Source organism: Podarcis pityusensis (genome assembly GCF_964106645.2).
Source record: "Podarcis pityusensis genome assembly, chromosome: 6".
Classification (NCBI taxonomy): Eukaryota; Metazoa; Chordata; class Lepidosauria; order Squamata; family Lacertidae; genus Podarcis; species Podarcis pityusensis.
Window position 1 is genome coordinate 85,155,917 of NC_138030.1, and position 27,192 is coordinate 85,183,108.

Sequence of the window (27,192 nt, forward strand, 5' to 3'; positions counted from 1 at the left end):
AGCCCGGCGCCCGCGCCGAGAGGCGGGTCGGCGGCCGGGGACGCGCCCGGCCACGACGGGGGCTGGAAGCGGCCGTCGGAGCCCGTTCGGCCGATGCCAGGTAAGGAGAGCGCAGAGCCGGCCGGGCGCCCCCCATCCCGAAGCCAAGGGGGCTCCAGCCAGAAGGCCCTTCGTGCCTCGTGGGCCGGGATCGGGGCCAGGTGCCCCGGGGGAGGAGGGCATCTCGGCGCCCCCCGCCCCGCCCAGGAAGTCGAGGGTGCCGGGGCGCGTGCACGGCAGGGGGGTGTTGGTGGCGGGTAGGGGTCGCCCCTCGCCCTCCCCCTCGGCGATGCCCTCTTCCTCCGGGCCTGCCGGGCCCCATCCGCAGTCCCGCAGCCCGTCGGGGAGCGCGCAAGGTGGGCCAGGCGGCCGCAGCTGGATGCTCTTCCGACCGAGCGCCCCGGATTCGTCCCTCTCCCCTCCTCAGGGCCCTACGGGTGGGGGGCGGCTTTGGGGTGGGGGCCCTCTCTGCTGAGGGATGAGAGGGAAGGGGAGCAGCCGGCCCTGGAGGGGGGGGGGCTTGAGCACACACGCCAGGCCCTCCGCCAGCCCCACGGCTCGGAGGGCAAGTGCAGGTGAGCCATTGGTGTGGGGGGCTAGGGGACCGGGGCTTGCAAAGCTTCTCCAGGCGACTCTTGGCTCTCAGCTGCTCCGAGGAGGTGGAGACGGAGAGGAACAGTGTGCATGCAAGGGAGCGGATATCCCCTGCTGCTACTCCCAGATGCAGAGACAAGGCTCGCATCCTCGCGAATTTTGCATCTTCCCAACTCTTGGACAAAGTCCCACTTCATCTTGACAAAGTAGGGCTCGCCAGGCTGGTGTTGCTGGGCGGATGTGGATTTGGGGCAGCGGTGGGGAGGGATTATGGCTGTCCTAAGAATCGAGAGCTGTTCTCCAAATGCTCCGCTACTTGTAGCATGCAAGAGAGAATCACAGCCCCAGCAGCAAAAGGCGGTGCAAATGCTCTCCAGTCGCTCTCCATGGTGCCTGGGTCAGGGAAGCCCTGGAACAAAACAACCCTCTGGTTCCCAGGGCCAGCCTGCTTCCAAGATCCCTTGGCTAAGATGGCTGAGACTCGGCCGGTCGTGAGAGGAAAGGGAGCTTCTTTTCCGCACATTGCATCCTCGCCGTTGTACATGCAGACGGTGTCACAGGATATTTTGCTGCTGCCGTTCCGAGTGTGGAGAACGTTGCTTTTCTGAGTGTTTCTAGATTGAGACTTCGTAGGGGCTTGTTAGCCACAAATGGATTTTCATTCTCCTTCGAAAAGGCTGGGGCTTTCCTGGTAAGCTGTTCGATATGCTCACTGAATAACCAGTTTACACCCCCCCCCCCCGAAAAAAAGAACCTGTGAATGAGAGGGTTGGGGTGAACCTTTAGGGAAAGGACTGGCCTCCAGGCAGGCTGCAGCAGTACTCATTTGAGAAATGTACTGGGTGGGGTGTGAAGGTTTGTCCATGTAAACCAGCCCCAGAAACTCCTGTCTATCTATCTATCATCTATGTATCCATCCATCCATCCATCCATCCATCCATGTGTCTCTCTCTGTGTGTTCCTGCTGGAGCTTTTTCTATGTGCTTATGAGCACTCTGTATATTGCCTCTCTTTGGATCAAGCATTGCTAGGGCATCGACTGACTTGGAGGTTTCTAATGCCGCTAATCTGAAACAGATGTGCTATAGAAGCACAGAACTGGAAGGGATCCAAAGGTCATCCTGTCCAACTCGTGGCCAATGCAGGAAATCCGACAAGTTCCCTGATAGTTGGCCACCCGGCCTCTGGTTAGAAGGAGAGTCCCCGGTCTGTTTTGCTGCCAAACAGCTCATGCAGTCAACAAGTTTTCTGTCATATTAGTTCTACACCCTTTTTCTTGCAATTTGAACCCATGGCTACAGGTCCTTCCCTCTGAAATAGCAAGATGAATGTGTTCCATCATCTCTATGATAGCCCTTCAGATATCTGAAGATGGCTCTCATCTTGCCTCTAGGCTATGCTTCTCCTTCAACCTTTCCTCCCAGGACTTGGTCAATGGCCCTCACTGCTTTTATCAACCTTCTGTGGGCATTTTCTAGTTCAGCAGTTTCCTTCTTAAACTGCAGTGCTCAGAACTGAACATCAGAACTGAGCTGACAAAGTAGAGTAGAGCAGCACTGTTACACCTTGCTAAAACATCAATTTCCTTTTCATACTATAGCATTGAGATAGCCTGTGGAAACATTAAGCTTGTTTGCTTATCCAGTATTTAAGTGCTGGCATCTGTGAGTGCATTAAATGAGGCAGTGGTGAAATGAATATTACATTCATCTGCCAAGCAAGGTATCCTATGTGGCCTGTGCGTTTTTAGAGACCGTGGGGCTGCTCTGGCGGACTCCGGGTGAACATAGCAAGCTGCCTCAAACCAAGGGAGTCCCTCTAGCCCAGTATTGTCCAGGCAGCACCTCATTGGGCATTCAGGCAGGGGTCTTTCCCAGTCATGCCAGAGACTGAAACTGGGAGCTTTCCCATGCAAAGCAGGAGATCTGCCATGGAGCTATAGGCTGCTGCTTAATCCACAATTCAAGCTGATTCTTGCCTGCGCTACAGCATACTTGTTAACACATTTCTAGGAGAAGATGCTTGATTACTACAAATTAGTGCTGATATGAAATCTGTGTATCTTTTCCTTGCTTCTTTTCCTTTCCACTCTTGCAACATAGAAAGAAACAGCTGTGTAGTTTCATTTGTTCACAGGGCTACCCAGTTGTTGGCCAATGGTCAGGGGCAGAGGCATTGCGTCCTTTGCTGGTGCCCGGGGTGTGCACACCAAGCAGGACCAAGGACTGGGTGTGGAGGGTAAACAAAACCCACACCAGCCCAACCCTCACCACCACCACCAGGCGGGCATGGCTGATGTAGCCCTTGGCAGGCGCATCCACACCAACATTGGCCAGGCGGACATTCAGCGAGGACCGGAGGCAAGGCCAGGCAAGGCTCTGGGGCCCAGAGAACCCCAGCGGCAAGCAGGGCAGGGATCCCTGTATGGGGGTGCCTGGCTTGCACCCCCTCAGAATCATGTGCCCAGGGTTGTGGCCCTCCTGGCACTCCCCATGCTATACCCCAGTTCAGGGGTGAGGGAAGTTGGGCTGCCACAGGTTCCCCACCTTTAGGTTTGGGTAGGAACAGCACAAAATGCATATTTTATTTACTCAGAAGTAAGTGCCACTCAGGGACGCAGGTGGCGCTGTGGTCTAAACCACAGACCCTAGGACTTGCTGATCAGAAGGTTGTGGTTCGAATCCCCACGACGGGGTGAGCTCCCGTTGCTCGGTCCCAGCTCCTGCCAACCTAGCAGTTCGAAAGCACGTCACAGTGCAAGTAGATAAATAGGTACCACTCTGGTGGGAAGGTAAACGGCGTTTCCGTGTGCTGCTCTGGTTCGCCAGAAGCGGCTTAGTCATGCTGGCCACATGACCCGGAAGCTGTACGCCGGCTCCCTCGGCCAATAAAGTGAGATGAGCGCCGCAACCCCAGAGTCGGCCACGACTGGACCTAATGGTCACGGGTCCCTTTACCTTTACCTAAGTGCCACTCAGGGACGTGGGTGGTGTGGTGGTCTAAACCGCAGAGCCTAGGGCTTGCTGATCAGAAGGTCGGCAGTTCGACTCCCCATGACAGGGTGAGTTTCCATTGTTCAGTCCCAGCTCCTGCCCACCTAGTAGTTCGAAAGCACGTCAAGTGCAAGTAGATAAATAGGTACCACTCTGGTGGGAAGGTAAACGGCGTTTCCGTGTGCTGCTCTGGTTTGCCAGAAGCAGCTTAGTCATGCTGGCCACATGACCCGGAAGCTGTCTGCGGACAAACATGGGCTCCCTCGGCCTATAGAGCGAGATGAGCGCTGCAACCCCAGAGTCATCCATGACTGGACCTAATGGTCAGGGGTCCCTTTACCTTTATAAGTGCCACTCAAGGTGGTTGGGGGCCCTGTTGCAGTCCCCAAATAGGGGCTGATTCCCACTCTGCAAAAGGAACACATGGGACAGTTATTGTGCTAAGTAAAGCCTTGTGGTGGTATCTTAAAGACTTAAGAAATTTACCATTGCACAAGTGCTTGGGAACTGCAAAAAATTCACTGAACGTGTGGTGTTTCACAGCATCAAAAACATTTCGGACACCTTGATAATCATAAAGAAAGTACTCTGAGCATTTTAAGTTCAGTTAACTCGTCCTTGCCTTTGCTGACTTCCTGTCTTGGGCCTGTCACCTATTCTCAACCTAAGGGACCTCACGCAAATCTAATGAGTATAGACAATGGCAGCGAAAGGGGGATGAGTGCTTTTTTTCAGAGATATCAAGTTTGGATTGCTTTAACCAGGTGATGTGTTTTTGTATGTAAAGGTTCCAATTTCTCTGGGTATGTTACCCCCGCAAATTAGAACAGCTCTAAGGCTGCAAACCAATCTTAACCTGGCCTGATTATTACATGTTTTAGATGGAGAGTCCACTACTCTCAGGTTTGGGTGCTGATGTAAAAAAATGGGGTTTGGCTTTTGCTGCCCAGCTCCCCATGGGACACTGAGCCCCCTAAGTCTATGATGTGTCAGAGAAGAATGGATGGAGGCAGGATCCAGTAGAAAGCAAGGCAGATATTTATTTGTTCTGTTGCAACAGAGTTCCATCCCGTCCTTGCAAGGAGGGAGAGACCCCGAACAAAAGTGTGCAGGAACCTTTAAAGACTTTGGACATTGCCCAACCCCCTTAGCCAAAGACCACCCCAAAATCATCAGACATACAGCATAGGAGACTGGTCTACAGCAGAAATCCTGTCTGCCAAGATACCTGATAATGGTCACTGATTGCAATACCTGGGCAGCCTGGCCATTCTTTGGTGATGGTTAATACTTTAGTTCCTGAATCCAGGTCACAGGCTCACCCTATTCATATACAAATTGGGCACCAGCTTGGCTGCAAGGGTTTCCAGAAGGAGGCGTGCAAAGTGCCCTCCAACTGCCTTAGGAACTCCACTTTCGATTTGTGTAAGGTTGACTCCTGAACCTGTTCTTCTCCCGAAGATGTCCCGCAAGACAGGGGATTCGCCTGCAAATCACAGATATGACTTCCATCATTTGGTAAGAACACTGAGAAGTACGTGCAGCTCATCTCATAAAAATCATTTAGAAAGTTGCCTTCATGTTTTGGTCTAGAACTTTGCTTCCAGGAGGGACAAAAACTTTGGGACAGATTCAGTCCTCACCCCCCTCTTCTGCTATCAGAAGCCAGCACAAGGATGGCTGCTAGTGTAACACAGCTTTCTTTCCTCTCCTCCCCACTAAATCTTCCCCAGATCTGCTCTGGAGAAGCGGGAGAAAGAGAGAGGGCAGTCTGTGCAACACTGAATTCTGCCGTTTTAAAAAATGAAAGCTTAGAACCTGAGGCCCTTGCATGCATGGATCCTGGTGCAATTGCTCCAATTGCACCATTATAATCTGCCCCTGGTCCCACTGCACTCACTCGGCTCACTTCCAGATAAGTGTGCACAGGATTGCAGCCCAAAGCAATGCACACAATGATTCTCAACAAACAAAATCGATACTGTAAAATAATACCAAAAAATAAAACAGTGAAGCTGGCAATATTTCACAATAAAGCATCGTTAACATTAACATATCTAAAAAGTGCTAGGCTGATAAAATGGATTTGACTTGACCCTGAAAGGAAATGAGTTAGGAATTGTTCTTCTTTATTCCCAGTACTTTTCGAAGCATTTTTCAAGGAAAAGGAATCAGTAAATTCAAGTCAAAATACAAAAGTCATAAACAACTGGAACAATTTATTCAGTATGGTATTCTGACATCAAGGGACGCAGGTGGCACTGTGGGTTAAACCACAGAGCCTACGACTTGCCGATCAGAAGTTCGGCGGTTCGAATCCCAGCAATGGGGTGAGCTCCTGTTGCTCGGTCCCTGCTCCTGCCCACCTAGCAGTTCGAAAGCACGTCAAAGTGCAAATAGATCAATAGGTACCGCTCCAGTGGGAAGGTAAACGGCGTTTCCTTGCGCTGCTCTGGTTCACCAGAAGTGGCTTATTCATGCTGGCCATATGACCCAGAAACTGTACGCCGGCTCCCTCGGCCAATAAAGCAAGATGAGCGCCGCAACCCCAGAGTCGTCCGCGACTGGACCTAATGGTCAGGGGTCCCCTTTACCTTTACCTTCTTCTGACATCATACCGGACTGGTGCCCTCTTTAGGCATTCGGCTTGAGTGCGCAAAGAGGCAAGCAGCCACCCGGGGGTGGGCCTCACCCTCTCAATAGCTCCTCCAGGCACCCCCCACCCCACCCCACCAATGCATGCCGGCTGCGTGTGAGTCTTAAGGGGGCTTAAGGGGAGCAGGGTTTCCAACATGGGGGCAGTGGCGGAGGGGCAGTGGCGGAGGGGCAAACATGAGTGGAGTGATCTGCCCATGGGGGCGCGCCAATCCTCCTGGGGGTGCCAGCGCCACCCACCGGTCACGCAAATACGCCCGGTGTGTGTTTACTACTTTAAAAACAAACAAACAGAGTGCATAGGTATACAGTGGTACCTTGGGTTACATACGCTTCAGGTTACATACGCTTCAGGTTACATACGCTTCAGGTTACATACGCTTCAGGTTACACACTCCACTAAGCCAGAAATAGTGCTTCAGCTTAAGAACTTTGCTTCAGGATGAGAACAGAAATTGTGCTCCGGTGGCGCGGCGGCAGTGGGAGGCCCCATTGGCTAAAGTGGTGCTTCAGGTTAAGAACAGTTTCAGGTTAAGAACGGACCTCTGGAACGAATTAAGTACTTAACCCGAGGTACCACTGTATTGGTCTGTTTAAATATGAATTTTAAAATAAATAAAACTACTTCAAGGTAAGGACATAATGTATGGCCATCTAATATATTGGATGCAAGTCGACTTGTGACGTGGCCCAGGGCGCATTTTTAAGTTGCCTCTTGTGTCTGGAACTTGCCCCTTCCAGATAGCGCTATTAAGACTTCCAGTTAGCAAGAATTTTAGCACAGAATAAGTATTATTTATAAAGAAACACATGCTATTATTACAAAAATCCACCAGACATGAAATGAAGCGTACAAGTAAATGCATACGAGAGTTTTTAACCCTGCTGAAAAGGCTCCTCTCTGTTTCCCCTTCTGACTCTCAAAAACAGGGTTAAAAACTCTCGTGTGCATGTACTTCCAGTTGGCAAGAATTTTGGCAACACCTCTTTCGAGAACGGCTTCCCTGGTACCCGCTTGAGATAATCTTTTCTGTGGCAAGCAAATACCTTTCTTTTCTTCCAGGACTTTCAGTGGCTTGCAGCCATTTTTAACAATCTTAGCGTCTTTTCTCAACCATCCTTTTAATATTGTTTATTGGGGCTGTTTAATCTGATGTAGATTTGTGTATCTGTGCTTGCAGAGGCGATTCTGTTGCGGTTGGCTTCTGGGGTTAATCCATGCTGCTCTATGCTTTGCGCTTGAGAGCATGAGGCTCTTAATCACAGGACCATGGGTTCAAGCCCACAGTTGGGCAAAAGATTCCTGCATTGCAGGGAGTTGACTCCTGTGGTTCCTTCCAGCCCTACAATTCTATGATATATTGTATGCTGTTGATCTGCTTTAAATTGTCTACAGTAGGGTTGCCGCGTTTCAAACTATTTCAAGCTATTTCAAGGGGAAATCAGCACTGCCAACATGGGCTGCAATATGTCTGGATTTTTCTGGACATTTAGCCTATTTCCGCCCAGACGCCACTGACAAATGTGGTATTCCATATGTGTCCAGGAAAATCCGGATGTATGGCAACCCTACTCTAGAGGCCATACGTGTATGGAAGCAAATTTCCATGTACATAATCTTCTTCTTCTTTGGCGATCCCTCGTAGTCGATTAAAGATGGTCTTCCATGAACACGGTTTCAACAGTGAGTCCGTAAGTGACTGTGGAGGCCAATTCTGGATCCACACATCCTTCCACAGTGAGGACATAGGTTTCCGGGTGGGAGTTGATCACAAAGTTTGCCAAGTATGCCTTTCTCTTAGCACGTTTCTCCCTTTTGTCCTGAGTTCGAGTGTCTTCAAAGCTCTTGACACCTTTGGTAAAGGATGTTCTCCAATTGGGGCGCTCGCAGGCCAGTGTTTCCCAGTTGTCGGTGTTTATACTACATTTTTTAAGATTTCCCTTGAGAGAGTCTTTGAACCTCTTTTGTTGATTACCAGCATTACACTTTCCATTTTAAAGTTCAGAATAGAGTACTTGCTTTGGAAGGCAACAATCAGGCATCCGCACAACTTGACCATTCCAACGAAGTTGATGTTGAAGAATCATTGCTTCGAAACTGGATCTTTGCTTCTTCCAGTAGACTGGCATTAGTTCGCCTGTACATGTATGTAATCACTATGTACATGATCCATGTACATATTCACTAGGCGGCTGAAATAGGGTTACATGTAACTTGGCAGAGTGTTGGTGCTGACCTTGAAAGCCCTAAATGGCCTTGGCCCAGTATACCTGAAGGAGCGTCTCCACCCCCATCGTTCAGCCCGAACACTAAGGTCCAGCTCTAAGGGCCTTCTGGCAGTTCCCTCACTGCGAGAAGTGAGGTTACAGGGAACCAGGCAGAGGGCCTTCTCGGTTGTGGCACCCGCCCTGTTGAACGCCCTCCCATCAGATGTCAAGGAAATAAACAACTATCTGACTTTTAGAAGGCATCTGAAGGAAACCCTATTTAGGGAAGTTTTCAATGCTTGGTGTTTTTAAAATTGTGTTGGGATCCGCCCAGAGTGTCTGCGGAAACCCAGCCAGATGGGCAGGGTATAAATAATAAATTACGGTATTATTATTATTATTATTTTAGCTCAAATGGGCACAGTGCTGCAAAAAGAGCTGCCCTTTCCTCAAGTGACTCTATAGAATCAACATCTTGTATCTCCTAAGAATCCTCATACATCAGCACTCTTCCAGAACCGTTTCAATATTGGTCTGTCATGGCAGAAACAACAGAGAATCCCGTGTTTCTTAAAGGCATAGTGGAATGTTCTCTCAGAGGCACCAGTAAAGGCCAGGGTCACATCTTTTACATCTTGTATCATTTCATTTGTTGGACAATTGGAGGGTTTGATATTTGCTTTGTAAATGGTGCTATCCTGCCTTGCACACAACTCCCACCGGCCGAAGGCACCACCCTCCTTCGTAACACCAGGTCCCAAATGAGATATCACTACATTTATTGGGGGTGAGCTTCATGAGGCTGGAGCCGAACTTCCTCGTAGGCTGTGTGAGCCATGAAGATAGCAGGGAAGCTGTTGTGCATACAAAGTGAGATTACAAGACAACACTGACTATTCTGAAAGCAAAACAACATCTGTATATCAAATTGTACGTATATCAGACCTTCCTCGATACGATTTTGGCTCTCCGACAGTTGCAAGACAAGCAGAACTATAACACATGTTCAATGTGAAATGGTTGGATAGATGTTATAGGAAGCTGTAGACAAGTAGGTTGTCTTCCAAGTCCTGCACAAATTGAACTTGATCACAGTTTACAGAACCCGATATAGAAACATACGCAGGGGCTTTCCCACAGTTTCGAGTCTGCAGCACACTGACATTCTCTATATAGCAAGTATACATTCAGTCTGAAAAGTCTGAATGTGATCAAGATGGTGAGGAGATCTGGTCGCCTCCCTTTTATAGGGCTTTGCCAGGGACATTACGCTCAAGGTGATTTGTGGTAAAGCATGAAAAACCGAATCAATATAAATACATCAAAATAACATTCTTATGCCTAGCGTGTTAACAAGAGAACTCAGAATGGTAAATCTCGGTGATGAAAACCAATGCATACTATGAAGAGCTCTACAAAGATCTCTCCAAACTAGGAGATGAGGAGCAAAACGGGCAAAAGAGCTTCTGTGTAAGGAAGCACAGAGTGACCACACTGCCACAAAGGTGGAGTTGGGCTATGTCATCTAGCCCAACTCCCAGACAACCCAATACTGCAGCATCATTGGTACATGGGGGATACGGGTGGCACTGTCGTCTAAACCACTGAGCCTCTTGGGCCTGCCGATCAGAAGGTTGGTGGTTTGAATCCTCATGACGGGGTGAACTCCCGTTGCTGTGTCCCAGCTCCTGCCAACCTAGCAGTTCAAAAGCACGCTAGTGCAAGTAGATAAATAGATACCGCTGTGGCGGGAAGGTAAATGGAGTTTCCGTGTGCTCTGGTTTTTGTCATGGTTACCCGTTGCACCAGAAGCGGTTTAGTCCTGCTGGCTACATGACCTGGAAAGCTGTCTGTGGACAAACGCCAGCTCCCTCAGCCTGAAAGCGAGATGAGTGCTGCAAGCCCATAGTTGCCTTTGACTGGACTTAACTACTCAGGGGTCCTTTACCTTTCTTTTCTTTTCTTTTTTTACCTTTACATGGTCAACACTTACAATTCATTAGCTAAAGAGAGTCTGCCACCTTCTGAGGCAACCTGTTCCATGGCCAAACAACAGCTCTTATAGTCAGGAGGAGCTTCCTAATGTTTAGTCTAAACCTGTTTTCTTGTAATGTGAATCTATTGCATCCGTAGAGGGAACAGAAAACAAATCTGGTTGTGTGACAGCCTTTCATATCTTTGATGATGGCTCTCCTCTCACCTATCAATGGTCCCGCTTCCAGACCAAACACACCCTAACTCTTTCAACCTTCATAGGAGTTGGGTTTCCAGGCCCTTCATCATCTTTGTCACCTTCCTCTGGACTTGTTCCACCTTCTTCTGCTGAGGTTCCGAGAAATAGGCACAGTATTCCTCATGAGGTCCGATCAAAGCAGACTAGAACAGTACCATTATTTCTAATGATCTGAACTCCCTACTTCTCTTTATCCAGCTTAGAATTGTGTTAGCCTTTTTTTAGCTTGTCACCTAGGTATTTATCACACGTTATCCATCCTCTGTTTGTGGGTCCAATTTTCCCTACCTGTAAAAAGAGCTTTATATTTATCTGTTGACATGCAAGTTGTTTGTTTGGGTCCATCCTATTCTCTTGGATCCTGTTTCTGTCTCCTAAGGCATTGGCTATCCCTCTCGTCTTGGTGTCATCTGAGAATTTGATGAGCATCCCTGCTTTTCCTTTCAACGAGTCATTTATAAATGTGTGGAACACCCGGGACAGAGCCCTTTGGCCCTTTGCTTGTCACTTCTCAGAATGACAAGGAGCTATTGATGAGCATGGTTTGGTCCAGCAAGCACACACCCACCCACCGCCATCAGCATTGTCTAGCCCACATTCTGACAATAACATCACGGCACACTTTGTGGAAAGCCTTGCTAAAATGAAGGTATACTAAATCCACAAAAATCCCCCGATCTATCAGGCTAGTAGAGCTATCAAAAAGGGAGATAAGTTTAGTCTGGCATGACTTCTTGGTTTATGGGTTGCAGGTGTTTGCTGTGGTGGCAGCCGGTGGCAGCTTTAACCCCCCCCCCATAGGCAACTTTTTAAAAAACAGGGGGGGGGAGTTTCTGTTACACCAGATAGGAAACAAAGCGGAAGCAGACCATGAGAAAACTATACGAACCCCTAGGATTTTTTAAAAACTGCCACCTAGTTTAACTAGATGCAAAATATCACCTGAACTGAGATATTATATTTAAATTTTAAAAGACAGTTGAATACAGTGGTACCTCGGGTTACAGACGCTTCAGGTTGCAGATGCTTCAGGTTACAGACTCCGCTAACCCAGAAATAGTATCTCAGGTTAAGAAATTTGCTTCAGGATGAGAACAGAAATCGCACGGCGGCAGCGGGAAGCCCCATTAGCTAAAGTGGTACCTCAGGTTAAGAACAGTTTCAGGTTAAGAACAGACCTCCAGAACAAATTAAGTTCTTAACCCGAGGTACCACTGTACTTTAAATAATTGGTTGTTAATTTACTTAGACTGCAATCCTACATCAGGTCTATGGCTACTGGAGGAGAGAAACTGCTGGAAAGATCCAGAAAATGTGCCAGGGTTATCCACCAACGCTGGATATTAATGGGAGGAGAAATGAAGGGAAACCCCTCAAAACAAAAGGGGGTGGGGACGAAGACCCAGAAAAGCCCCTCTTCCTACTTGGTCAAAAGGGCTCTGCCACGGACCCTCCTCACTGCCTTGAAGATTGCTCAATAATAATTCTGAACCAGAAATCACAGGCACAGGATTTTAAGAGCTCTTCTGCAATAACTGTGAAAACCCAAAATCTGATGAGAACAAGAAACCGGAAACCTTACGGAAGCAGCTTCACAAAATGAATGACCTTGGTCTCAGGGGGAGGTAATTGTGAATCCATGTCCCTTCTTTTGAAAACATTGCCGCACTGTTTGTCCTGTATTAATGAATCCAAACAAAAATGAATCTGAAAGTGTGCCCGTTTTGTGAATTGGCATGAATTAATCTATACATACATACATAATGCACATCTTGCATTAAGACAAGCCGGGGGCAAGTGGGTACATTCCAGTCCTGTGATTCCATCATTCATCTAAATCATTCATGAAATGAAATTGCCATGGTTCGTTTGATATGATTTGTTCTTAATAAATCCATGTTGATTGCAAATACAGTGGTGCCTCGCAAGACGAAATTAATCCGTTCCGCGAGTGTCTTCGTCTAGCGGTTTTTTCGTCTTGCGAAGCAACCCTATTAGCGGCTTAGCGGCTTAGCGCTATTAGCGGTTTAGCGGCTATTAAAGGCTTAGCGGCTTAGCGGCTTAGCTGCTAAAAGGCTATTAGCGGCTTAGAAAAAGGGGGGGGAGCGGGGAAAAAATCTCAAGACTCGCAAGACATTTTCGTCTTGCGAAGCAAGCCCGTAGGGAAATTCGTCCTGCGAAGCAACTCAAAAACGGAAAACCCTTTCGTCTAGCGGGTTTTCCGTCTTGTGAGGCATTCGTCTTGCGGGGCACCACTGTATATCATTCCTGTTTCTTCTAGATGTTAAAGTGAATTCCCCCCCTTTTTTTTTTATGTTGCTGCAATTACTTTCCAGGGATGTGACTTGCACTCAAGGCTTCGTTTGCAATTCTCCAGCCTTCTGGAAACTCGTCTCTGTTTCAATCACTTTCGGTGGTGCAATTTGTCAGGTCTTTCTGACTTGTAGTTAAAGACGCTGTTTGTGGAAGTCTTCTGCTGTCCTGTCTTTCTGCCATATTTTTCCTCGGTTGCTACTTTCCCTTCATTGAAATGAAGCAGAGGGTGATAAATAGGGCAGTGCTGTGCTGGGGGGGGGGAGCTAAATATGGACAGGAAGGGTGTGCAGAATGGAAGGCATTGCAGCTTTTAATGCTCTCAAACCGGTAGCATCGCTGGGAGAGCGTTTGGATGTTTGGAGATACAGAAAGGTAACTCCTTGCTGCAGCTTGGTTTGGAATTGGGCTCAGCAAAACTGAGAGCCTTCTCTCTCAATGGATTATACCTTGGTTTATTATGAATAAGCTCCATTCTGAAATTCAGTCCCCATCACACCTTGAAAACATGATTAGAAGCATGAATGAATGAATGAATCTTTATTTGCGTCAGCCATCAGCCATAGCAATAAAACAACAATACGATATACAAAGAACAGAAATAAAAAGTCAATTATGTACAGTGGTACCTCCGGTTAATTCGTTCCAGAGGTCCGTTCTTATCCTGAAACTGTTCTTAACATGAGGCACCATTAGCAAAAGCATGCCTCCCACTTTGCGCGCACCTCTAGCGCACGATTTCCGCTCGCATCCCGGGGAAAAGTTCACATCGGGAGCAACTGCTTCTGGATTAGCGCAGCTTGTAACGTGACGTGTGCACAACCAGAAGCGTTCGTATCCAGAGGTACCACTGTAAAATACATTTTAGGGTTTCGAATCAATAGTCAAATGTGGGTCTTATTCTGATTGCCCCAGCTAAAAACAGGGCCGTCTTTAGCAGGTGCGGCGCAAGGGGTGCAAATATCCACCCAGCGCCCCCAAATTACCATGGATAGTGTTGGGGTGGCCATAGCTGTGCACTGCCAGCCATCGGGGGGGCGCGCAACTCTTCCCCATGCCGCTGCAGGAGAGCAATCCCCACAGAGGCTTGGGAGTGAAGTTGCGCCCCTCCCAAGCCTCCTCAGGAGAAGAAGAGTTTGGATTTGATGTCCCGCTTTATCACTACCCTAAGGAGTCTCAAAGCGGCTAACAATCTCCTTTCCCTTCCTCCCCCACAACAAACACTCTGTGAGGTGAGTGGGGCTGAGAGACTTCAGAGAAGTGTGACTAGCCCAAGGTCACCCAGCAGCTGCATGTGGAGGAGCGGGGACGCAAACCCGGTTCCCCAGATTACGAGTCTACCGCTCTTAACCACTACACCACACTGGAGGAGAGCGATCCCCACAGAGGCTTGGGAGGGAAGCTGCACGCCCGCTAGCCTTATGGTTGGCGGGGCGCAGCTGGCGGGCGTGCAGGGAAAGGGGAGGCCACCGGCAAAGCTGCTCAGCTCCCCCACTTGCTGGGGCGCCCCTGGGAGGCCAGCGCCCTGGCGTGATGCACCACTAAGCCCTATGAGAAAGACGGCTCTGGCTAAAAACCTTAATGATCAGAAGCATAAAAGGACCTTAGTGCCTTCCCGATCTTCCTACAAAATCTTGCAGCCTGCTCCCTAGACCTATTTAAGGTGTTGTTGATATTGACATATACAACCCTAGCTATCTGAATAAATGTCTCATTCGTCTTCAACCTGCCTAGATCAAGAAGGGAGGCTCTTTTAGTGACAGGGCTGCCTTCACCTCCTGTTGCATTGTTGCATGCCTGGTGTGCTGCTCCTTTGATTTTGTGTTGTTTTGTGGTTTTAATTTAATATTTTTAATGAATTTGATGTAACCGTGTGGTGAAGGGAGGGCTGCAAGCAGTGCTTTTTTCTGGGGGTACGCAGGGGTACGTGTACCCCTAAACATTTTGCGAATCTGTGTATTTTTGTCCGTTTGCTATATTTATTTTTCATGATTTGAACTATAAAATGGTGATTTTCTTGAGTCAAAATGAGAGTACCCCTAAACGTTTTTTTAAGGAAAAAAGAAGCGCTGGCTACAAGTACAAACAAACCATTCCTCTACCCGTGGATACCAAATTGCAGTCCTCTTTCAAATCCCACCTACTCCATCTTGCCTTGTCACTCAAATTTTCTGCAATGCAGACTCTTACTTTCCCTTCTCTTGCTGTCCAGGCTGCTAATATTCTAAAGTATCTTTCAGCTGGAAACGTGGCAGCCACTGCCTAACTGTTTAGAGAGATTGCTCTCCCAGTCTGAGCTGAAGGGGAATCTGGCAGGGGGAATGAGAGGAGATGCTCAGAGCTCTCACGGTAGGAAACTCCAGGTGACCAAATGGCAGGAGGAATCTGGCTCTGTGTGTGCATGGGGAGGGCAGGGGCAGAAGGATTTCCTGTCTTTTATATTTAAAAGCTTATTGATCAGCAACTTGTGCACATGGTGTGAAATGAGGTGCTGTGTAGAGTTGCTTAGATTCTTACACACACACACACACACACACACACATATATTAAAATTTTCTGTTTTACAATTTAGAATATTCATTTAAACAACCTTAAAATTTCAGTGACTTCCCTTCTGCTCTTTCCATGGTTCATTTTGTGTAACATGAATCCCTGCATATTTTATATAAACTAAACCATTCAGTATTGCGTTATTACAGTGGTACCTCGGGTTAAGTACTTAATTCGTTCCGGAGGTCCGTTCTTAACCTGAAACTGTTCTTAACCTGAAGCACCACTTTAGCTAATGGGGCCTCCTGCTGCCGCCGCACCACCGGAGCCCGATTTCTGTTCTTATCCTGAAGCAAAGTTCTTAACCTGAAGCACTATTTCTGGTTAGCGGAGTGTGTAGCCTGAAGTGTATGTAACCTGAAGCGTATGTAACCCAAGGTACCACTGTACATCCATCAAAACTTATTTACACTGTAGAATTTATCTTAATGCTGCCCATGTTTTCAAGTGCACACAATTCCCCCCCCCCCATATATTCAATAAACATTTTCCAATCTTCTCTAAACGTAGGTTCTTCTTGTTCTCTTATTCTATATGTTAAGTCCACAAGCTGCGGATATTCCATCAGTTTAAGTTGACATTCTTCTTTAGTTGGGACCTCACTCGTTTTCCATTTTGGGGCTTACAAAACATGGGCTGCAGTGCTGGCACACATAAATAACCTTTTTTGACACCTGGGAATTTCCATCCGAATTATCCCCAACAAAAAGGACTCTGGGCTTTTGTTTTTTGTTTCGGAAAAGTGCTTTTAAACATTTTTTTCAATGCATTATAAATCATTTCCCAGTACTCTTTTACCCTTTTACAAGTCCAGCCCATATGAAAGAACGTCCCCTCAACCTCATTGCATCTGCAGCACTTATCTGATTCAGTCTGACACATCTTAGCAAGCCTACTCGGAGTTAGGTACCATCTGTAAACCATTTTCAAGTAGTTCTCCTTCAAGGAATAACATGTAGAGTTGCCTAGATTCTCAAGACCCCATCTTCAACCTCCCTAAATTGTCTGTGAAGTCCACAGAAGTCCCCGCCATCACTCCATGTCTTCTGCAGCATTTGGGATGGAGCTAGGAGGGCAGCGACTCTCCTCCATTCTCCTCCTTGCTCTCTCACACCACTGTTGTTATTCTCACAATTACCATGAATTAATGGTAATTCTGGTCCTGAATGGGGTAACTGTGCCCCTGAAGGACCAGGTGCGCAGCCTGGGAGTCATTCTGGACTCACAGCTGTCCATGGAGGCGCAGGTCAATTCTGTGTCCAGAGCAGCTGTCTACCAACTCCACCTGGTAAGCAGGCTGAGACCCTACCTGCCCGTGGACTGTCTCGCCAGAGTGGTGCATGCTCTGGTTATCTCCCGCTTGGACCACTGCAATGCGCTCTACATGGGGCTACCTTTGAAGGTGACCTGGAAACTACAACTAATCCAGAATGCGGCAGCTAGACTGGTGACTGGGAGCGGCCGCTGAGACCATATAACACCGGTCTTGAAAGACCTACATTGGCTCCCAGTACGTTTCCGAGCTCAATTCAAAGTGTTGGTGCTGACCTTTAAAGCCCTAAACGGCCTCGGCCCAGTATACCTGAAGGAGCGTCTCCACCCCCATCGTTCTACCCGGACACTGAGGTCCAGCACCAAGGGCCTTCTGGCGGTTTCCTCGCTGCGAGAAGCCAAGTTACAGGGAACCAGACAGAGGGCCTTCTCGGTAGTGGCGCCCTCCCTGTGGAACACCCTCCACCAGATGTCAAAGAGAACAACAACTACCAGACTTTTAGAAGACATCTGAAGGCAGCCCTGATTAGGGAGGCTTTTAATGTTTGATGTAGTACAGTATTTTAATATTTTTTTTGGAAGCCGCCCAGGGTGGCTGGGGAAGCCCAGCCAGATGGGCGGGATATAAATAATAAATAAATAATAATAATAATAATAATAATAATAATAATAATTATTATTATTATTAATGTTACTCGCTTACTACAGTTTTAGCTACTCGGCATGTGTCATATCAGTGCCCTGATCTCACCATGTGATTTTTTTTCTCTCTCTCTCCTCGCCTCACTGGCAATTCTGTCTGATCCATCCTGGAATTAGCGGCTGAGATTTTAAATGAAAATAAATGCCAGTCTTTGCTTGTGGATAATGCCTAGAAATTGGATTTGATTAACATTATTGACACTATATATTGTTTAATTAAGAGCATGCCCACACAGTGCAGGATGATGGCATTTGCATGCAAGCAGAGAAGGCAAATTCAGGATTGGGATAAAGAAGAAGTCCTCTCTAGAGTGTGAATCAGGTGCTCAGATATGAGTAATGGAAAAAGAGACCGCAGGTGGGCTTGCAGCCTGGCAGGCAGCAAAGAAGAATAGATGGACGAACCTCCTCAGCAGCAAATAGCTGAAAGTTAGGGCAGCAGGCAGTGAGACAGGATTGGGTCCCTGGCACCAGGTCATTCCTATGAGCAGAAGGATTGTGCTTTGTGCTGCGAGAGCCCCAGCTTGAGCTGTCTGTGGGTCTTTCTCCTGACCAGAGGTCACAGGCTAGAGAATCGGGGCCTTCCTTGCAGCCCACTTTCCCCCTCACAATGAACTGAGGGCCAAACGATGTATCTTCTGTTCCTTCTTACATTAGGTTTGAAAAATAGTATTTCATATTTATGAGCTGCACAACTATGTCTAAAGTTCCTCAGAATTGTGATGGGAGACAAGAGTGGTCCTCTGGAACCGTTACCAGAATGTCTATATGAGCATTTTTATTTTATTTTTAAGTTGCAAAGTCACCAGTTTCAAGAAGAGTAATGCTAGATTTATGGCAGATTTTACTTCCTATCCCCCCCCCCCCCCGCTACCTTTCTACCTTCATTTTCTGTTGCTAACTCAACTAGAGATTTTGTAGCTGGGATCAGCCTGGGACGTAAGAACATCAAACGTTGCTGATTCTGGCTGAACTCACACTGGAGCTCATTTTATAGCTTACTTGAGCAAGGAAGGAATACTTTTATGCCATGATTCTGTTAGCACAACTGTCATCCAGTGAAAGCGCTAAGGAGTAATTAACAGTGACTTCCAGGTTGCTTATAGGAGAGCCCAGGGCTGTCTATTGTTTGCAAATCTCTTGCAACTTGGCCTCCCATACACCCACCCCTCCTCAGCTTAGAATATCAATAATAATACAGCCGTACCTCAGATCTCAAATGCCTTCGCTCCCAAACAAATCGGCTCCCAAACGATCAAAATTCGGAAGTGAGTGTTCTGGTTTTTGAATGTTCTTTCAGAAGCTGAACATCCAGTGGGGCTTCCACAACTTTTGATTGGCTGCAAGAGCTTCCTGCAGCCAATCAGAAGCTGCGCTTTGGTTTTCAAACGTTTTGGAAGTCGAACGGACTTCCAGAACAGATTCCGTTCGACTTCCAAGGTACGGCTGTAATTTATTATTTGTACCCCACCCATCTGACTGGGATGCCCCAGCCACTCTGGGCTGCTTACAACATATATGAAAACATAATAAAACATGAAAAAGCTTCCCCATACAGGGCTGCCTCCAAATGTCTTCTTCTTCTTTTTTTTTAAAAAAATATTTTTATTAAACCATTTAAACAAAACAATTATCAATCAAAATAACCAATTACCTTTCCCTCTTTCCCCCCTTCCCTCCCTCTCCGACCCCCTAACGACTCCCCTCTCTGATTTGTTTACACATATTATTCTCTGCATGTTAAAAATTGTACATATCATTACCTTATCTGTCATATATTCTACTAATAAATTTGTGGATGTTTATTCAAAACCTGCCAAGGAGTCCAAATCATTTTGTTGTTTTTTTAGACAGTTTGTTAAGTTCCCATTCTTCCTTGAAGTCACGGTTGTCCTTCTCACGAAATTTATATGTCAACTTTGCCAACTCCGCATAGCTCATCAGTTTTTCTTGCTATTGTTCTAAAGGTTGTCTTCTAAAGGTTGTATAGTTACTTATCTCTTTGACCTGGAGAAGCATCAGTTTATTCCCCCACCCCACCCCTCCAATTAACTTTAGGCAGCTTTTCAGACTTGCTCCTTTCCCCAAGGCAGTGTTCCTTGTTAAAAAACCATCTCTGTCTATCTCTACTTGTGCACCTTTTCCTTTTCAGACAAACGTGGGGAAGGAGAAAGCGAGGCTAGGTGTGGATCTCTCATCCGACAGAAGCCGCTGTGTCACGGCTGCCTGCTTGGTACAATTTTCCTCTGGAGAGGAAAATTGGGGAGCATGCAAGCAGGACTGAGACAGGTTCCCACTTAAGGTTGACCCAGATTTTTGTTGCAAAAATCAAGCAGGGGTGGTAACCTAAGTGGGTACCCCTCACTTTTATTGTGACGCCCTAAACACACCCACCCATATATGCAGATATGGAAAGGGGGCAGGGAAAAAAACATTGACGTCACTCATTATCTAAGGCAAGGGTAGGCAACCGAAGGCCCAGGGGCCAGATGTGGCCCAATCGCCTTCTAAATCCGGCCCACGGACAGTCCAGGAATCAGCATGTTTTTACATGAGTAGAATGAGTCCATTTATTTCAAATACATCCCTGGGTTATTTGTGGGGCATAGGAATTCGTTCATTCCCCACCACCACCACCACATGGTCTGAGGGACAGTGGACCGGTCCATGGCTGAAAAAGGTGACCTTGTTGCAGTCAACTAGCATGGCCATTCTGTAGACTCAGACTGGTAGTGGATCCCAAGCAGAGGTGGATCCCAGTGCTTGATAAGCAGAGATCCCAGGGTTCCACTCCCTCAGCCTTCTCCCAAATGAACAGTAGCAACCACTACCACCACCAGTGCCGGATTTACGAATAAGCTAAACAAGCTATAGCTTAGGGCCCCACTCGCTTGGGGGCCACCAAAAAATTTAAAGGGGGAAAAAACCTGGATGTACATTACCAAAATATAAGATAAAAAACAAATAAAATAAAACCTACAAACAGCAACAGCGTTTTGTGTTGTGTAGGTTCCTATAGCCTGCTCCCTAAAATATTACTGGTTTGCTTATTTCTGTATATAGCAGGCATGTCCAAAGTCCGGCCCAGAGGCCAAATCCAGCCCCCTGGTCTATTTAATCTGGCCTCTCAAGAAATTCTGAGAGATGAATCTGTTGCTCTCCAGCATCGACCCTTGGAACCGCCCACCCACCTATGCCTTGTTCTGTTTTCCAGCTCGCGCAGGCGGCTCTCTACTTTGGGGTGAAATCCTTTAAAGAAGTTCAACAACTTTGGCTGGCCCTCATGCATGTTCACTTCATCAAATCTGGCCCTCTTTGAAAAAAGTTTGGACACCACTGATATATAGGGTGCCTACATTCTGCATGTGCAAATGGCTTTAGATTCCTATTAGGTCCGTAAATCACCATATAGCATATATTCAACACAAAAAACAGCGACCATTTGTTGTTGACAAAGGACAGCTGGACGTATAAAGGGCCCCATTACCTTCAGTAACTTGGGGGCCTCATCAAACCTAAATCTGGCCCTGAGCGCCACCAAGACCACTTTGAAGGGCTTGGGTCTGCCTGCGTACTAGGGCTTGAGTTCCATGCTCCCCAATGTTTGGGTTTCCCCAGTCCAAAGTTCATGCAGGAGGTGCCTAAGAGGGATGACAGACAAGCTCTGCCTTGAGAGACATGTATTACCGTATTTTTCGCTCTATAAGACGCACCAGACCACAAGACACGCCTAGTTTTTGGAGGAGGAAAACAAGAAAAAAAATATTCTTTTTTTAAAAAATGATATTTATTAAGAATTTTTAGAGTTACAAAAAAGAAACAAAAAAGAAAAAGAAAGAGAAAAAACAAAGGAAAAACAAGCCACAATCAAGCAATACAAATTAATAAGAATCAGAATCAAAAAATAACACATCACGATCAAAAGACAAAAATGTGCCACAAACATTTAAAAACAAATCCAATATTCTCAAATCCTTAATTGTCATTACCTTCTTTCTTTGACCTCCTCATCCCTCCCTTTTTTTGTATCCTAGTTATTAATTGTCACAGCAAATCCTTTCCATATTTCATAATATTCTGTCATTACATTACCTTAATCTATTTTAATCTTATTTTACTATAAAAAAACCTTAAAATTTAAAACTTCGATCTTATTTATACCAATTTCTCATAACCATAATATTCTTACATAATTCTTTAAACCTTTTTGCTAAAGCCAAATAATTTCGTTCCAACATTTTTCTAACGTTCATCAATTTTATAAAACAATCCTAATAAAAAAAAAATTTTTTTCTTCCAATCTTCAACCAGCGTCTCTTCCTCCTGGTCCCGGGTTTTGTCAGTCCTTTCTATCTCATCAATCTAGCGCATTAACCTGGTAATCTTATGTCCGAGGCCCTTAAGTCCCTTCCATGTCCCTTCCGCGGCTCTTCTTCATATTTATACCTGTACTTTACTTTGTCTCCTGCTCCTTTCACTCGTGGGAACTCCAACTTAACAATGTTTTTGACCCTTCTCGACAAATCAGCCCCTTTTCCATAGTCCACACTAAACTCCATGTGGTATTTAAAAACATGTTTCAAAGTCCCTCCAAAATTGAGAGCCCCCACAACCCCAAACAGCTCACGGCCCATTGCCAGACTTGAAAAGTCCAAACATCTCTGCATAGGGGGGTCTATCCAACCCCCCATTTCCAAACCAAACCAAACTTTATCTTTCCAAATCTGGCTTTTTCCAAGTTCATTTGTCAAATCCAAGAACTCATGTTCCTGCTAGGCCACAGCTCCCTCCATCTCTGGCGCCCAAGGTTCAGCAACATCCTCTCTCATCTGTTCTGTCAGAGCACACTCCTGATTTGATTCCTGGGTGGGCTCTATATAATTTCCCACTGCCTGTCCAAAATTTCTGATCGCATCAGTCATCAAGTCCGTCTTCTCATGTAGCTGTTCCAATAGGGCACTTGTTTTACAGAAAGCACGCAGCAGAGCTTCTGAATACATTGTTCTGCAAGGTCAGAAGGCTATTCCCACGATCGTAATCTGTAGCAGCTGCAAGCTCCCCGATTCAGAATTTGAAACTGTTTCACAGGCTCCCTCTAGGGGAAGAACTTCTTTTTGTTCTTTTCTTTTAAAGGCAGATCTGACAACAAAGTTTCCTTTTTCAGATATTTTGTCAATATTTGTTCCTTTAAAATGCGAAAAGGAACAGTGGAACCACTATGTTTCTCTTCTTTTAACTATCTGTCAAAAACGTTTGTCTCTGGCCAATGAGCTTCCCAAAGAACGTCAGTCCTGACACCCCGCTCCAGGATCAAGACGGTGGAAAGTTACTTTGCTTTACACTCTCTTCTGCAGGTTTAAACAGTCCAGAAAAAATCCCCCCTCTTCTCCTGCTTCCGAAGGGGGTTCAACAATTTTAAATGGTTGAAGTTAATCCTTTACAAGTGATTTTCTGAACTCTAGTTTGCCATGTCTTTGCTTTGATCTATCTACAAAGAAATGGAAGGCTGACTTCCTGTTTAGACCTTCCCGTTTCAGTGCCAAATTAAAGTAAATTTTTAAGTCCAATTTTCCTTTCTACTCACAAATCATTATTTAGAGTCCAATTGTCCGAGATTTAAGTACTCACGGGTGATTATTTTAAAAGCCAAATTGTCCCAGGAAAAAGGCAGCGCTCTCCGGCAACGGCTGTGCGGCTTCGCTCCACGGAAGAAGCAGTTGACTCTCAGCACCGCGCCACTTCCCCCTCTTCGCTCCGGAGCCCATTAGTGGGTTCCTTTGCGGGTTGGGGGGGCGCTAAAGGTGCCCGCCGAGTCCCATGGTCACAGGCTTCATCCGCCTGTGATTTTTGAAAGGGTCCCCGCTTCGCCGTAGCGGGAAAGACCCGTTTCCCGTGGAGCTGGTCCCTCCAGATCAGAGGGAGTCCGCCATTACCGATGGCGCCACCCCGGAAGTCTCTGCCCAGTAAGAAAAAAAATATTCTGAATCTCAGAAGCCAGAACAGCAAGAGGAATCGCTGTGCAGTGAAAGCAGCAATCCCTCTTGCTGTTCTGGCTTCTGGGATAGCTGCGCAGCCTGCATTCGCTCCATAAGACGCACACACATTTCCCCTTACTTTTTAGGAGGGAAAAAGTGAGTCTTATAGAGCAAAAAATACGGTATATTGAGGAGGAGAACTGCTTTATACAGTATGTAGGAAGACCCACGTTTTTCTTCAGTGCGTGGCTGCAGGCTATTCAGAACAACCCACAGAAAGGCAGAGACAATTTAATTAAATATTGAAATGTGAGGTCAGGTTATTAAAACAATTCTGCCATTTTTAGGAATAAGCTTGCCTTTGGTACCTTGCCGCAGGCTGTTCTGCTGCGTTAATTCTGGGAGTTCCACTTTTGCCGGCCCATGTCTTGCTCTTGCCAGGCAAATTCACGAGGGAAGCAAATATGCAAATTGGGTGTCTTTGCGGACTCATCTGGGATTCGAAGCAACAAACACTTTCATGCAAAACCAGAATGGAACCCTGAAGTCATGAGCCCGACTGCCTTTGAATCTCCATTCCTTTGATCGCAACAATTGCCAATTGCCACAGCTCTGATTTCCATAGAGATCTTTGCTTGCTGCTGGGAAATGAATGAGAGCGCAGGGACTGCACACAGAGAAAGGAATAGCTCAGCATTCTGACAGTGGCTGGCCAGATGCCACAGGGAAAGTCTCAGGCGTGAAAAGGTGGCAGTATCCAGACCTTCCCGTTTGCTGGTCCCCGCATCTGACTGCTCATCGTCTCTGCCCTGGGAGAGCCAAGCAGTCTTCCCCAATATGATACCCTCCAGATATTTTAAACCAGCTGCCCTCCAGGGCTGTGCTTGCTGGGAAAGATGGAGGTTATAGTCCAAAACATCTGGAGGGCACCAAGTTGGAGAAGGCCAGTTTGGAGCCTTTGATGCATCTGTTATCCAAGACTCATTGAATCTAGATTCAGGTAGGTAGCCATGTTGGTCTGATGCAGTCAAAATAAATAAATAAATTAAAAAATTGTCCAGTGGCACCTTAGAGACCAACTAAGTTTGGGTATAAGCTTTCGTGTGCATGGTATCTGAAGAAGTGAGCTTGCACACGAAAGCTTATACCCAGAACAGACTTAGCTGGTCTCTCAGGTGCTACTGGTCGATTTTTTGATTTTTTCATTGGATCTAGTAAATCCCACCAAGTGTCTTTGTGAGCACATTGGCCATGCTAGCTGGCAGCCAGCACCCCATAAGTTTTCAAGATGCCAACAGGATTGACAAAAGCTTCTGTGATCTCCCAGCTTTGGAGGAGAAGGGGTTTGGATTTGATATCCCGCTTTATCACTACCGGAAGGAGTCTCAAAGCGGCTAACATTCTCCTTTCCCTTCCTCCCCCACAACAAACACTCTGTGAGGGGAGTGGGGCTGAGAGACTTCAGAGAAGTGTGACCAGCCCAAGGTCACCCAGCAGCTGCATGTGGAGGAGCGGAGACGCGAACCCGGTTCCCCAGATTAGGAGTCTACCACTCCTAACCACTACACCACACTGGCTCTCTAGTGCCTAAATGAATGGAAAATGTGATGTTTACTGGTGAGGGATTAGCTCAGATCCCCACCGGATGGGATGCAGGTTCTCGATACATCCTCTCATGTCTTTTCTTTGGTTTATTTCAGATCTGAATGGATGTCTCCCGAAAACGATGGCTGAGCAGAACCCTTGCTTGGAAATGCAAGTCTTGTTCACCATGGATCCTGCTCCAAATAAATTTGGGTCAGGAGGAGCAGAACGAGTCACAGGAGAAAGGATACCCTGGGAAATGTCTGTGCTGGTCCTGCCTGTGGCTCTGGAAGCGTCTGAGCCAGCTGAGGAGTAACATTTTCCCCTTTTACACTGATACGGCTGTCCGATAGTTTCTCTGATTGTTGAGGATCTGAACAACTTGCTGCCAGGAGGCCCATAAGAAAGATTGCCCAGTGTGGGGCTCCTCTTACCCCCAAGAAAGAAATTAGTAGTGAAAAGTTGGAGAGGATTGAGAGTGGGAAGGGGCGGAAGGGGGAGGAAGGGAAAGGTTGGTGCTTTCAGGGGTACTGAGAATAGTCCTGGGCAGAAGGCAATTCCAGTAGGGGGCAGCGAAGGATTTGCTTGAGGTCATTCCATGAAGGAACCTCCACCCATCCATTGCAAAGCCTTTAGGAGCAATGATTGTGTTGAGGGTGCTGTGTTTCTGGGCTACTGGAGCCTGAGGACATCACATGAAGTCTCTGGTCCATCTGCCATTGCTTTGCTGGAACTTCTTCTGCGGCAGAGGACTTCTGCTGCCCGCCTCGTGACACTCCATCAGAGATGAGCGTAGGCCTGCCTTTGTAGCAAGGAGGCCCGAGGGAAGAGTGGGCGCTTCCATCGTCTCACCATGGTGCTTCCACCCCCGGACAAGCGGCATGTGTGTCTCACCACTATTGTTATAATGACCAGCATGGCATTCATGGATGCTTATCTAGTGGAGCAGAATCAGGGGCCCCGTAAGATTGGCGTCTGCATCATCGTCCTGGTAGGAGACATCTGCTTTCTGATTGTGCTGCGCTACGTGGCTGTCTGGGTGGGGGCTGAGGTCAAAACGGCCAAGCGTGGCTATGCTATGATTCTGTGGTTCCTCTACATCTTTGTACTGGAAATCAAACTCTACTTTATATTCCAGAACTACAAGGCTGATAAGAGAAACCTGGAGACAGTGGCCAGGAAGGCACTGACCTTGCTGCTCTCCATCTGCGTGCCAGGACTATACTTGGTGCTCGTGGCTTTGGACAGCATGGAATACATCCGCACTTTTCGGAAGAAAGAGGACTTGCGAGGAAGGCTCTTCTGGGTAGCCTTAGACCTCCTGGATATCTTGGACATTCAAGCCAATCTGTGGGAGCCACACAAGACGGGGCTGCCCATCTGGGCAGAAGGTCTCATGTTCTTCTACTGCTACATTCTTCTCCTGATCCTCCCTTGCGTATCGCTCAGCGAGATCAGCATGCAAGGCGAGCACATTGCTCCGCAGAAAATGATGCTCTACCCTGTCCTGAGCCTGGTGACCATCAACGTCGTCACCATCTTCATCCGCGCCATCAACATGGTGTTGTTCCAAGACAGCAGAGTCTCCACCATCTTCATCGGCAAGAACATCATCGCCATCGCCACCAAGGCCTGCACGTTCCTCGAATACAAGAAGCAGGTGAAGGAGTTTCCCCAAAACGCCATTGCGCTTGAGCTGCAGCAGAACTCGGTGCCCCACAACCAGACGGTCCACAGTTCGCAGGGCATTGCCCACGAGCAGTCGCCCACCAGGGAGATCTTGGACACATGACAGGGCTCCTCGGGCGTTGGCGCTCGCTCACCTTCCCTTGGCGGAGAGGGAGAGGGGGATTGTGCTCTCACCCCAGCACCCAGAGCTGCCCCCACCCCCGGCACAAGGTTCTGATCAAAGTGGTGGGACACCCCATGCATCTCAGGTATTTCCTTGGGGCCCTCTAGAAAGAAAACAAAACCAAATGGACCTCCGGAGAAGAACTCTGCCCCAGTCAGCATCTGATCTTTTCTATCTGTTTGTTACCTGTGCATCACAACATGACGGGAATGAGGATTTTTG

General features: G+C 47.2%; 1 protein-coding gene across 2 annotated transcripts; it reads left to right on the forward strand.

Annotated features, from left to right (window-relative positions):
* TMEM121 (transmembrane protein 121) lies at positions 1-27,186 on the forward strand. 2 transcript variants are annotated; one of them, XM_081012306.1, is made up of 3 exons: positions 1-100; positions 25,235-26,109; positions 26,257-27,186. In XM_081012306.1, exons 2-3 carry the CDS (start codon positions 25,972-25,974, stop codon positions 26,908-26,910), a joined length of 792 nt encoding a protein of 263 aa, XP_080868432.1. In that variant the 5' UTR covers positions 1-100; positions 25,235-25,971; the 3' UTR covers positions 26,911-27,186. The 2 variants fall into 2 exon arrangements, with proteins under 2 accessions (XP_080868432.1, XP_080868431.1); XM_081012305.1 differs by having other exon boundaries at positions 25,235-27,186.
* Positions 27,187-27,192: the final 6 nt, after the last annotated feature.